Below are 11195 nucleotides of genomic sequence, written 5' to 3' on the forward strand. Positions count from 1 at the left end.
CTTCCGTCAAACACCAGGAAATGACCCAAAACAAAGGTGCTCATGAGTGCAAGCTCAATGTACAGAATTACGTAACCAGACTCCGCCTTAGAAAAGAAAGGAAGGTTTATAAACTATGAAAGGCTAGTCTTTTCTGTCAGAGATATGCAACGACAGAAGTAGAAGTTTGTAGACTCATGGCACTCTTAAACCAGTAAGGGACTGGCCAATTAACTTCCTTCTTTGATGACAATAAACTGGCCATTTAACTGGCTGCACCCTCCCTAGGGGCCTCTAGACAGAGTGTTCAGACAGTATTCCATCTCACGGCATGGTTGCTGTTATGTGGAGCCTGCAGCTGACCTTCCTGGGCCCTCAAAAAAACTTTAGAACTTTTTTTTCCCTAACCAACTGATTTGGACCGGTGTCCGGGATCAGAAGCCAGAGGCAGTCTGGGATATGCAGACTCTCAGAGGGGAACCCCAGATCTCTGGAGATTCCAGGTAGCTTTGGGCAGTGAGACACGGCCACTACACAATGGCCTCGTTGCTTATTATTGGCACGCCAAGTCTGTTCTCTCCCTGCCTGGAAGACGATCCAGCTGCGTGGTTCACAGGCCTCTCCAGTTCCCTCATGCCTATATTCAGGCGATGAACTGCTCCGTGCCGCATCTGCCTGGAATTTTAAGAGCAACTCAAGACAGAAGGACTTGCAAGGACCTGCCCTATAAACAATGGAAATATTTAGAAGAGTCAAGGGAAGAAAATAGTTTCAGGAGGGAAGTGGGTAGGGAAATAACTTCACAGGGATGTGGATACAAAGGCCGTGTTAAGCACCACGGCAGAGCGGGTCTCAGATATTCCTTGCCCTCTTTTTTTTTCTGCAGTCCCTCTGACACATGCTTGTGTGTATTTGTCAGGAGTCTATTTTTGTGAGTCTGTTCTGTTAAGAGTTTACTGTTTCTTCAACCATGCCACATATAAGGGGATAAGCACATTCCAAGTTCTAAGCGAATGACACACGCAGGTGTCTTTGAACTTGTCCATCCTGTTTGTTTCAGACCTTTGCCACACACCTGCCTAACTTTAGCTTCAAAGACAGTCCACGCCAACTGTCGCTCCTCTTTGAGAGGCAGGAGTCGCCAGGTGGTTACAGGACATACTCCACTGCTCCCAACAGCTGGCCTCTGGGCTGTTTCTCCCAGAAGGAAAAGGACTAAGTGGATAAAATGGACCCTCTTACTCCCTTTCACTGAGGTAAGGCTCAGGACAAAAGCAATAAGCAGACATTTCAGAGACGACTGAACCTGCGAGCAAAGTGGTCTTTCCAGCCATCCGAGCAATAGCGTTCCTTCATGTTTATGTGAGACCTGGATTTAGGATTATTTACATTGTAGCGAGGGGAAAGCTAAGGTTCTGCGCCCCTCCCCCACTTCCTCCACCTAGACAACAATGTTTTTAAACTCTCACTCTGAGGTAACTAGAAAAAGGAGACAGGTCGTCTCCCTCCAAGAGTCCCCACCTTTCCCATTGTTATACCAGCGTGAGTGCTGTTTCTATTAAAAAAAAAAAAAAGAAAAAAAAGAAAAAAAAAGCTCACTGGTGAGCCTCTGTTTTTATTCCTATGGCACAAGTCCCAGCTGGATGCCAGCAGCAGTTTACCTACCTCCCAGGTTAGTGCCAAGCGGCTCACAGCCACGTTGCTCAGTCCCATGACGATGGCGAAAAAGGAATTTAGATTTTTGTACTCCTTGCAGCTGAAACATAAGAGGCATGTGTTTAAGGAGAATGCCACTTTTGAGCAAGATTTTCTTTCTTTCTTTTTTTTTTAAATAGAGTTCTATTTTCTGATAGTCATTAATATTTATCAGGCCTCGTTTATATGAACTGGCAATGACAGATTTAAGGCACTGCTGGAGTTCTGCTTGGGTGACCATGCTCTGCGGCTAGACAGCCCACTCTAGTTTTAGAAAGTTGATAGTTTTGGCCGTTGAGGTTTCGGTTTTGAGAAGTAATTTAAGTTCACCTCCCCTAAGGGTTGTTATTCTAATCCTAAACTTGCTAACCGCTGTAGTGAACCTGGAAGGGGCTGGGGAGACACATCCCATAGGATTAGAAAAGGGAAGGCAAAGTAATTGGCAAATTTGAGACTTGGAGGTGGTGCTCTGACCTGGCAGGTAGGAAGGGGTTAGGGATGTGACAATGCTGTGGCCACTTTGGTTTCTGTATGTTACATTCATTCATGACACTAAATTGTTGAAAAGTATCAGCTTACAAGGCCCGGTCCCTGTGGGTTGGGCATTTGCTCTCCCTGAGTTTGAAGTTGGCAGATAATCACATCAGTAACACAATAACGGTATTTTTAGTTTTACTGACGTTGGTAAGGTTGATAATTTTTTGAGTCTGTGCTTATACCATTATGAATATTTATGAACTTGAGAACGAAGCACTTAGATCGAGCCTAAACTCTTATTTAAATGGTGATGTTATCCCAAGTACTTGGTACACCTGAAGACAGATGACCACAACCATACACCCTAAGTTCTTCATACCAGGCCCCTAAAAAGGGAAAGCATTCATTTCATAATAAACAGAAGACTTTCGCCACATCATAAATAAATAATGTTTGAGCAAACATTTTTGCAGAAGGCTCATCGAATAGTTGCTTTGGCTGCTCATGTTCAACGCAAAAGTGAGCAGTGAGCAGTTCTGGCAGGTCTGTGGAGGTGGGGAGATGCACTTTAGTGGGTCAGTTCACACACGAGAAAGCAAGCAAGGAGGTCATAATGCTAGGGTAATGGCTCCCAGGACAAGGGCCAGCGTCTCCACATACATAGCTGGCCTTTGCCTTGTGCAAGTGACTTAGAGATATCAACTGTAGCCCTGCAGCCCTGCTCTGCGTCCAACTTCGCTTATCGTTCAAGGCAACTCAGGAAATGACTGTCTCAGTTTCCTCTCCGGTGAACACAGGACTCAAACACCTATCCCAGCTCTGCCCTTCAATTTTGCCAAGTTCCAGACTGGGCCAAGAACTTAAGAAAATGCTACAGCTCTCTAAAGATAGCAAGCAAAACAGATACTATTGTCTGCCTCAGTGGTTCTCAGCTTTCCTAATGCTGTGACCCTTTAATACAGCTCCTCATGCTGTGGGGACCTCCAACCATAAAATTATTTTGTTGCTACTTCACGACTGTAATTTTACTGCCGGTATGAATTGTAATGTAAATATCTGATCTGGAAGATACCTAATATGTGACTCCCAAAGGTTGAGAACCACTGGCCTGCAGATTTCTGTTCGTTCTTGTAGACTCAGGGTTATGAAAGTCTATAGTCTGTAATAGCTGGGTTGAGTAAACAGGTTCATTGTGGGACAGTAGCCTCAGCACAGGGATGAATATGGTTAAATAATCAGCTGATATACAGAGAAGGCCAAGTCTACCTATATAATCCAGCAAGAGTCAGGAAGATAAGGGGTAAATTACAAAGGCAGAAATGGAAAAAAAATATCCAGGGTGTTTTGAGCCTTTTCTGTGTTGCCTCCATGAAATGACAGGCAGGTCTCTCTTCCCTTCTTGCTGGATCTGGCACCAGCATGCTAAGGTGAAGAGAGAACATGCTTCCTGTGATGGGAAAGCACACCCTGTCATAGTTTCCATAATCCACTCATTCCAAACACATGAAGGCATCTGCTCATTGTACAGAGGCCGTCCGTGCTGCTAGGAAAAGTGGCTACACTAAACCTTTCTTCAAATAGCCAGCATTTCCAAAGGCAGGGCAAGCAGCACGTGGATTCAAAGGATCTGGTATCCTATTGTCCCCTCAAATTTTTTGGCTAAACAAACTCAAGGCATTTGGCAAGCCGGCTTCTAAAAAACACCAAGCCGCTTTCCCTTCTTTGTTTAGCTCTGGAAATCAAGAGTGTGTGTGGGATCTGAACTGTTTGGCTCAAGAAAATGCCTGGCTGGGGTCGTTTATTCTCCTAACCTTCCCTAGCTCGGGCTCTGCATTTAGAAAGGGAAGGAGTCTCGCAGCACAAGCCACATTTAGCTTTCTTATTTTTAGCACTGTGGTGATACCAAAAACATGGAAGTAAACAGGAGGTTGTCAAGCATATCTAAATAGCAGGAGAAGATTAAATTCATGTCAGGGAGAAACCTAACTGGCCCCTGCAGTAAATAAATTGTTTCCCAAGAAGTGCTTTTAAATAGAATATTTATAAGATGTTTGCTTTCTCTGATGTGCATGGAGATGATTTCCTAGTGCCAGGTTAGCTGGCCTTTATGCATTTTACTGATTTTATTCTGCCTGAGCTGTGTGAGCTGCTGTTCCAGCATGTTCTACTGCCCTCTACTGGTGAGAACGTGTTATGCGTTACATCGGCTTCAAGAGCCTTACGACCAGTTTCTAAAGAACTTTTGTTGACTTAAATAGCACTCTTCAAACAGGAGGGGGGAAAATCTGAGGAGTACAGAGCAAAACGCACCCCCTTTTGACTCCAGTGTCAGTACTACAAGATGTTAATCTATATACCGATGTTAACTATTAAAATGCTAGAAGACATTGTTCTCTTCCAAGAATTCAGTTGCTGGTGGTTCTTACGCCCGTTTCTCTTTTAAGGTGTATTCCACGATAACATAGTACAGGGACATTTTTTTTCCCTCCAAAGTTAAAGACACTTACTGAGCTGCTATCTTGATAAATTTTTTCAAAAGCTGAACACGTTTGCTGAGCTGGGAACAAAGGCAGATCTCAGTGACAACCCAAAACTGAATTTCATTAAATCTCTTCAGGAACAAATCCAAGTTTGCTGTGGTCTTTTTAAAATTATGCCTTCCAAATGTGTGGTAGATTAGCTCCAGCTAGAACAGAAAGGAAAACAATTTTACTTATTTGTTGGCTTTTAAATCAAAACGCCAGCCTGGCTCCTCTATTTGTCAGGAAAGTGTTCTATCAAGCAGCAGATGTGAATTCAATCGCTAACCCGGATGTACCTTGTCATATAGATTTGAAGGGCTTTCATGAAGCTTGTGGAATATATAAATATAAACTAGGTGTTATTGGCTTAATAGACTCTGGAAGACATAGCATTGCATCACAGACATTTTTTTCTTTAATACTGAAGGATTTTTTATAAGCTTGGCATGCACAGAACCCATCATGTGGTTTCCATATGGCAGCACACGGAAGCGTGTGTTGAGTCAGGCCAGCAGGCTTGGTTCAGAGTTCTATGGAGCCTGTGTGCACTCCTTGCTGGGCACCTTACCTCATGCACGCAGTTGAAGAGTTCCCAATCATAAGTTGTTATCTGGTATGCCAAGTCTTTCGAGCTCATCAGTTCAAACGTTCCCACTGTCCCAGCGGTTGGGCCTTCCTGTTCCGGCAAGGGAGTCTGGGAATGATTGTGAGAAACTGGATCAGAACCACAAAAGGGACCAGTACTTAGTGCCAAACGCTTTCAGGAGTTTTTGATGTTGGAAAGGATTTAGGTGATACTTTCGGGCATGTTTTGAGATGTCGGTTTTGAGGTTAAGAGTGCCTTTGCTGTTTGTTGTACTTGCCCGGAGGCTATCTTTGTTGCCACTGTCACCATTGTCAACCATCACCAATTACCACCAGTGTGGTCACCAGCATTGTCACCACCACCACCATCTCTCAACTGTGGGCCAAGGCAAAGTATGAGCAGGGATCTTTGTGCCTGGGGATTGGTGCGGGCTGCAGTCGGGGAGTCTGGGGATTGGTGAGTGAGGTACCTGGAAACTCTTCCTTTTCCACAGTAAATGGATGCTCTTCACACCTTCCCCTCATGTTTCCATAGAAACTATTATAAAGCCAAATACTAGCACAGGAGTTTGAAGTTTTACCCACAGACCTACTTAACTCCTGGTGGTGACTGAGGCCAAGTTGCCACAGCCATGTCTTCACATAGCACCTAAAGTAGTGAAGTAGCAGAGAGTGATGTGAGCTGAGTTTACACAGGACTTCCAAGTCCTCAGCCTGACCTGAGAGTGATTGGATTGAGAATGTTATTTACATGTCTGGGGCAAGACCAGACTCTGCTACTTTGACCAAGACTCTTGTCAAAAGTTCTCTTTTGTCTCACTTATCATTTTTTGTGTTCTAAGAAATGCTATAAAGTGTTATATAGTATGAAGTGTTTGTGAGACAAGTGACGGATGGAGTGTATAATACCTTAATATTTATCTGTAAGACTAGGAATGGGTATTTAGGAATGGAAATATATGCATACACATGAAACATATATATATATGTATATATATACACATATATATATACATACATATATATGTATATATATGTAAAGAATATTTGCCGATATGATGCTAAGAGTATTTGGATATTCAATACTCATGTCATGGGGCTAGGGATGTAACTCTGGTTGAGCACTTTCCTTGTATGTACAAGGCTCAGTGCTCCAGTCTCAGTATTAATAAGAAAAAAGGCTCATGTTAGAAACGTTAGAAATATTACTATTATACAGATTTCATCAGCATCTTCATTACCGCTGTATTCAAGGAATGTCCCCAGTGTTCTAGACACCCAAGAAAGGACATGCTCAGGGTGTAGGTGGCTCCTGCATTGGAAAGTTCATCTGTGATCTGAGCAGTCAAGTTTACAGTGTAACAGAGTCAACCTCCATCAACAGGCCTGGTGCTACTTGTAGATACAGTTGCTTGCTGGACTCCATTTGCACATCTGGAGACAGAGTATCAACAGACTAGACTACCAGGTACATAGTCAAGCAGATGGAGGCACCTGAATGGACCTTTTGAAGCAGGCTGCCTCCTGGGAGTCAGCATGTGATGGAGGATGGAGAGAAGCAGTGAGCAGGAGTGTGAGGAAGGCTTTTCATGCTTCTGATGGATAGCAAGGGCGAAAAAGAGGAAGCTGCCAAGGTGTTTGATTTGCAGAAACAGATTGCAGAGAGGGACCAAATAACAGCTTTTAAAGAGGGTCTGAATACCAGATTAGGAGACGGTTTGTCACAGGACAGGTACTAGATCACTTTAATGCCGGCTTCAGAAAACAGCAGACTGAACACAAACCCCACTGTAGCAACATATACTTGGTATGATCCCTTAATCTTTTGACTGTCTGTCTGTAGTTCCAGTAAATCAGGGTTATGTTACCCAAGTTGGCAACTAATATTGAGGCTTGTTAAGAGGATTAAATGGGAACAATTTAAGTGCATCGTGTAAATCCAGCCCTCAGTATAGGAATGTCCCCTCTCTCAGATTAGGTCACTTTCCAGGGGTTGCACTACTACAAATGCATGGGGAAGTGTGGTTAGGGTAACATTAGGTTAAGAACTGGATATTGGTCCACTTTGTAGAGTGCAAAGAACAGGGCAGAAAGCAACAATTCCAAACAGAACCAGTGCTGGTAGGCGAGTAGCTTACGGAAGCAGCTGAGGATGGTTTCCAGCCCAGGGCATGTCTTCAGTAGAAGTGTAGGTGAAGCTCTTAAATCCCTGGTCTCAGGACAATGTCCCAGGTCAGCTGGGCTCTCTGTGGTCTCCCTTCTCTCCTGTGGCTGCTGCTGTGAGCACAGCCCCTCTGCTCTGCTCTACAGCTGCTTCCCACTCTCCTCACTAAGTTTGCTCTCTTCTTGAGGATGGAGTAACTCCATCTACCTGCATCTCTAGCACTTCCTTGAGGTTTTATGGTCTCTCATAGATGGGAGTGGTTAACCCATCAACTCCTGTGAAGATTTCAACACTAAGAAAGATGGGAAGCACTTTTGATAATGGAGGTTGTGTTATCATCCCTACATCCTTTCAGAGGTTCAAGGAAGCCCTGTAGAAGAATCTTTCTCTGAAATGGGGGGTTTACATGTGCAGCCTGGACCCCCTTCCTTGGGCCATTTTTTTGTGAAGATGTCCCACTGGCCAGGTACTGCAAAGCTTACATAGGATCTGCGCAGCACAGGTGTCTGAGGACTAACAAGTTCCTGTCTCCGGATTCCTATAGGTTCCACCTCAACCTTATTGAGAGATGAGATTTTTACTAATGTTGGGGGAAGGCAATTGGAAGAATGGCATTACTGTGATCCTAATCCAGAGACTTAACACATGAAAAGGGGGTGCTAATTGTCAGTGTAATTGCTGGCTAAGTGACCTACATCCAAGTGCCCCTCTTTGCCTGTGCTACAGCCCTGCCTCTATAGTGCAGCTTGTCATAGTGGGTTCCCTCTAATGACACACTGGTCATCACAGGCTCCTTGAGAAATATGGACTATAAAGGGTTTGTCTTTGAGACTGTCCTATGGCCAGAAACATCCACAGACCATGGAATGATGTGGCAGACACTAAATAAAAGTCTTAGGAACCAGCAAGTGGATAAAAGCAGAGCCAAATTACAGTACACTGAAGCTTTGGTGTAATTGGCTTTGTACTAACATTTGTACTAAAAAAATTTCAAGAGAGCAAAGCTCTGGAACGCAAGTCCTTCCACAGTGGGATCAGCACGGGCTTTCTACTAGCTTTAGACATCACAGTTTAACAGTGAGACTCATTTTCTTCTGGATGGCTTGGGTTACTCTCTTTCTAATTTGACTGTCATTGTTGTAAGGACAGATGCTCCTGGGCACTTGTCATGCTAGCTGACACTTGGTAAGTGCGTGGTGATAGCTTCGAGGGTTCAGTCAACATTTCGCACTGTAGTCACCCTCTGGACAACTCTTTCTAGAGAGATGGTCACCATAGGGATGTTTTAGTAAGCCCAAGAGAGAGCTTCAGGTAAGGTCTGCTCTCTGTGAGCACAGAGAGGTACACAGCACCCCCAGCTGAGAGGCTCTTGCCCAGGGTCCTTGTTGCCAAGCAAATTCCTTCCAACCATTCAGGCCTTAAAATGGAACATAAGCAAGAGCCCAGAACTTGGAAGGCCGCAGAACTGTGAGCAATAAACAGAAGCTTAAAAAGTTAGTGTCTGCCCCCAGGGAGCTGGAGACAGTCCACGGGCCTAACTATCCACCCCCTGGCTCAACACAGCAGCCAAGAATCAGCTGGCAAGAGAGGCAAACTCTTCACTCGACACCGTCGATGGAACATCAGCCGCACTAGCTGTTTAAGGCATTAGTTTCCAGGAGAGGGTATGTGGACCCACAGCAATTTCTAAGAAGTCTATGCGCATGCGTGATGTGTGGGGAGAGGAAGGGCAAACGTTCTCTGGCGCCAGTGGAGGTCAGAGGACCACTTTGTAGAGTCGCTTTTCTTCTTACATCTTTATGTGGTTGCCTGGTTATTTATTTTTATTTATTTATTTTAAATCCCTAACTGTTGAGAGATGTTTATTTAGAAAGCAGTGAAGGCAGGTGATTAAAGAACAGAAGAACACTCATTAAGGCTGTGACTCTGCACTGATCTTCCTGTGCTGGTTCTAGGGTGAGTTGGGTGCTCAGGGCTTGGTTGGGGGAAACGAAGGCACTGCGTCACATTCGTGAAGTTCTTAAGTGAAAGCAAAATGGTGCCAAGCGAGCTGTCCCACTGGGTCTGGTGGCACACACCTGCAATCCCAGCACGTGGGATACTAAGGAAGGAAGACTGAGATCTAGGAGCCACAAAACAAGACCACATCTTAGGGGGAAAAAAAAGAATGAACAAAACCCCATGACATTCCCTGAAGCAGAAACCTGAGTCCTGATCAAGGAAAACATCCTATCAAGATCTAAAAAGCATGTCTTGCTGATGCAGTGCTGGGTGGGAATCCAGGCCATCACAAGGGCTCTGATTACATGCTTAACCCAACTCCTTCCTAAAGTTCTAGCAAGACCTGTCTACACCTCACTAAGGAAGCAGAGCTCTCCCAAGATGTCGGTGCAGTTCACCTTTTACTCACATGTTGTCTTTTATTTCTGCACAAGGGAAGCTTGTGTGTCCAGAGACAGGAAAACTGGGTTTGTGAAACTAAACTGGTCCTGTAGCTTCTAAGATCTTCTAGCAGCTCATAAATCCCATGCTTAATTTTTAGAGGTTAAACAGAAATGAATGTGTCTCTTCTTCACAGAAGTTCTAAGTTTCTGGGAGCAAGTGTTCTGGTATCCCTATGATGATCCAGAGAGCCTGTTCAGGGAAGAGTCCTTCTAGACCCAATGGTGGCTCTGCCACGGGTCCTCACTTGGGAATCTCCTAAGGCCAGTGCCTCCCTTGGTTGTGATTATTTCCCTCCTGATCTGAGTATTCTGATTTTGAACATTGATACTGAACGTAAAAGACATTTTAATGAAAGAAATCACAACCAAGTCTCTGAAAACTGAACTGTGTCCCATAGCAGTAGTACAGCTTGGCTAATTTCCACAGAAGGTCGTCTAAAGCCTGGAGCATCTCCAGTGAGCACCTGAGGCTTTCCCGATAGATCACAGTGTAGAACAAGCCACATAGCAGTCAAGAATTTTTAGCAACCGGCCTCAGTGTGGCTGTGAAATTAAGCTGCAGACAAGGTTTTCTGATTGCACACGGTACTCTGAGGAGGCCATTGACTCTTACCAGTGAGTCGAATTGCTCTCGCGGGCAGGCAAACAGGCGTCCATTAATGGTGAGCGTCGTAAATACTGAAACATCATTAGGTTTGAGCACCACCTTTTCTGTGAACATAAAAAGCATGAGATTGCCTATTAAATCCATCTGAGATTTGCTGCACTGCCCTAATCACACCAACAAATTGCCAGCTTGGTGAATTACCGGAACATGCAATGTGACTGCATAAAACACCGGAGTGAACGGATCTGCTGAATAAAAAGAGACAGTGCTTGCGTATAACCACAGTACTCGGGACAGCACCAGAAATGACCACACAATAGGAGCGGGCACACCCAAGGGTCAATTTGTTCAGATCTCTCTGCAACCATAATAATTTAAAAAGTCTACATAGTCATTCAGACAGCAAGTTAGGTTTCTTGATGGTGACAATGCCTGGCACTTTGGAGATAGAAAGATCGTTATTAGAAACCTTGGGTCACTTCAGAGAGCTCACACGATTTTTAGTTGCAAAATAACTTTTTTTTTTAAAAAGTGTGCCCAATATGGAAGCTAATAGCATTAACTACTTCAAGTGCCTTCCTATATTTTACAAATTAGTTTATTGACTATGTTTAGTATTTAGTACATACCAGACACTAGGAACACATAAAGAAATTATATAGAGAGATAAAATACAAATTAAAAATCCTAGTTAGCACAGAGGAATAAGGGGATAGGGAATG

At 44.1% G+C, this 11195-nt stretch overlaps 1 protein-coding gene across 1 annotated transcript in view; it reads right to left on the bottom strand.

The window, feature by feature from the left end:
* The window catches only part of Rapgef4 (Rap guanine nucleotide exchange factor 4), a 285390-nt gene that overhangs the window by 17979 nt on the left and 256216 nt on the right, over positions 1–11195 (bottom strand). Inside the window, exons 23-26 of the mRNA XM_028762856.1 lie at positions 10480–10577; positions 5242–5367; positions 4659–4837; positions 1645–1735 (exon numbers count right to left, since the gene is read on the bottom strand). Of these exons, the coding sequence (XP_028618689.1) occupies positions 1645–1735; positions 4659–4837; positions 5242–5367; positions 10480–10577 (494 nt within the window). The remainder of the gene's footprint in view (positions 1–1644; positions 1736–4658; positions 4838–5241; positions 5368–10479; positions 10578–11195) is intronic.

The sequence above is a fragment of the Grammomys surdaster genome, unplaced genomic scaffold (assembly GCF_004785775.1).
Source record: "Grammomys surdaster isolate TR1022 unplaced genomic scaffold, NIH_TR_1.0 136, whole genome shotgun sequence".
NCBI lineage: Eukaryota > Metazoa > Chordata > Mammalia > Rodentia > Muridae > Grammomys > Grammomys surdaster.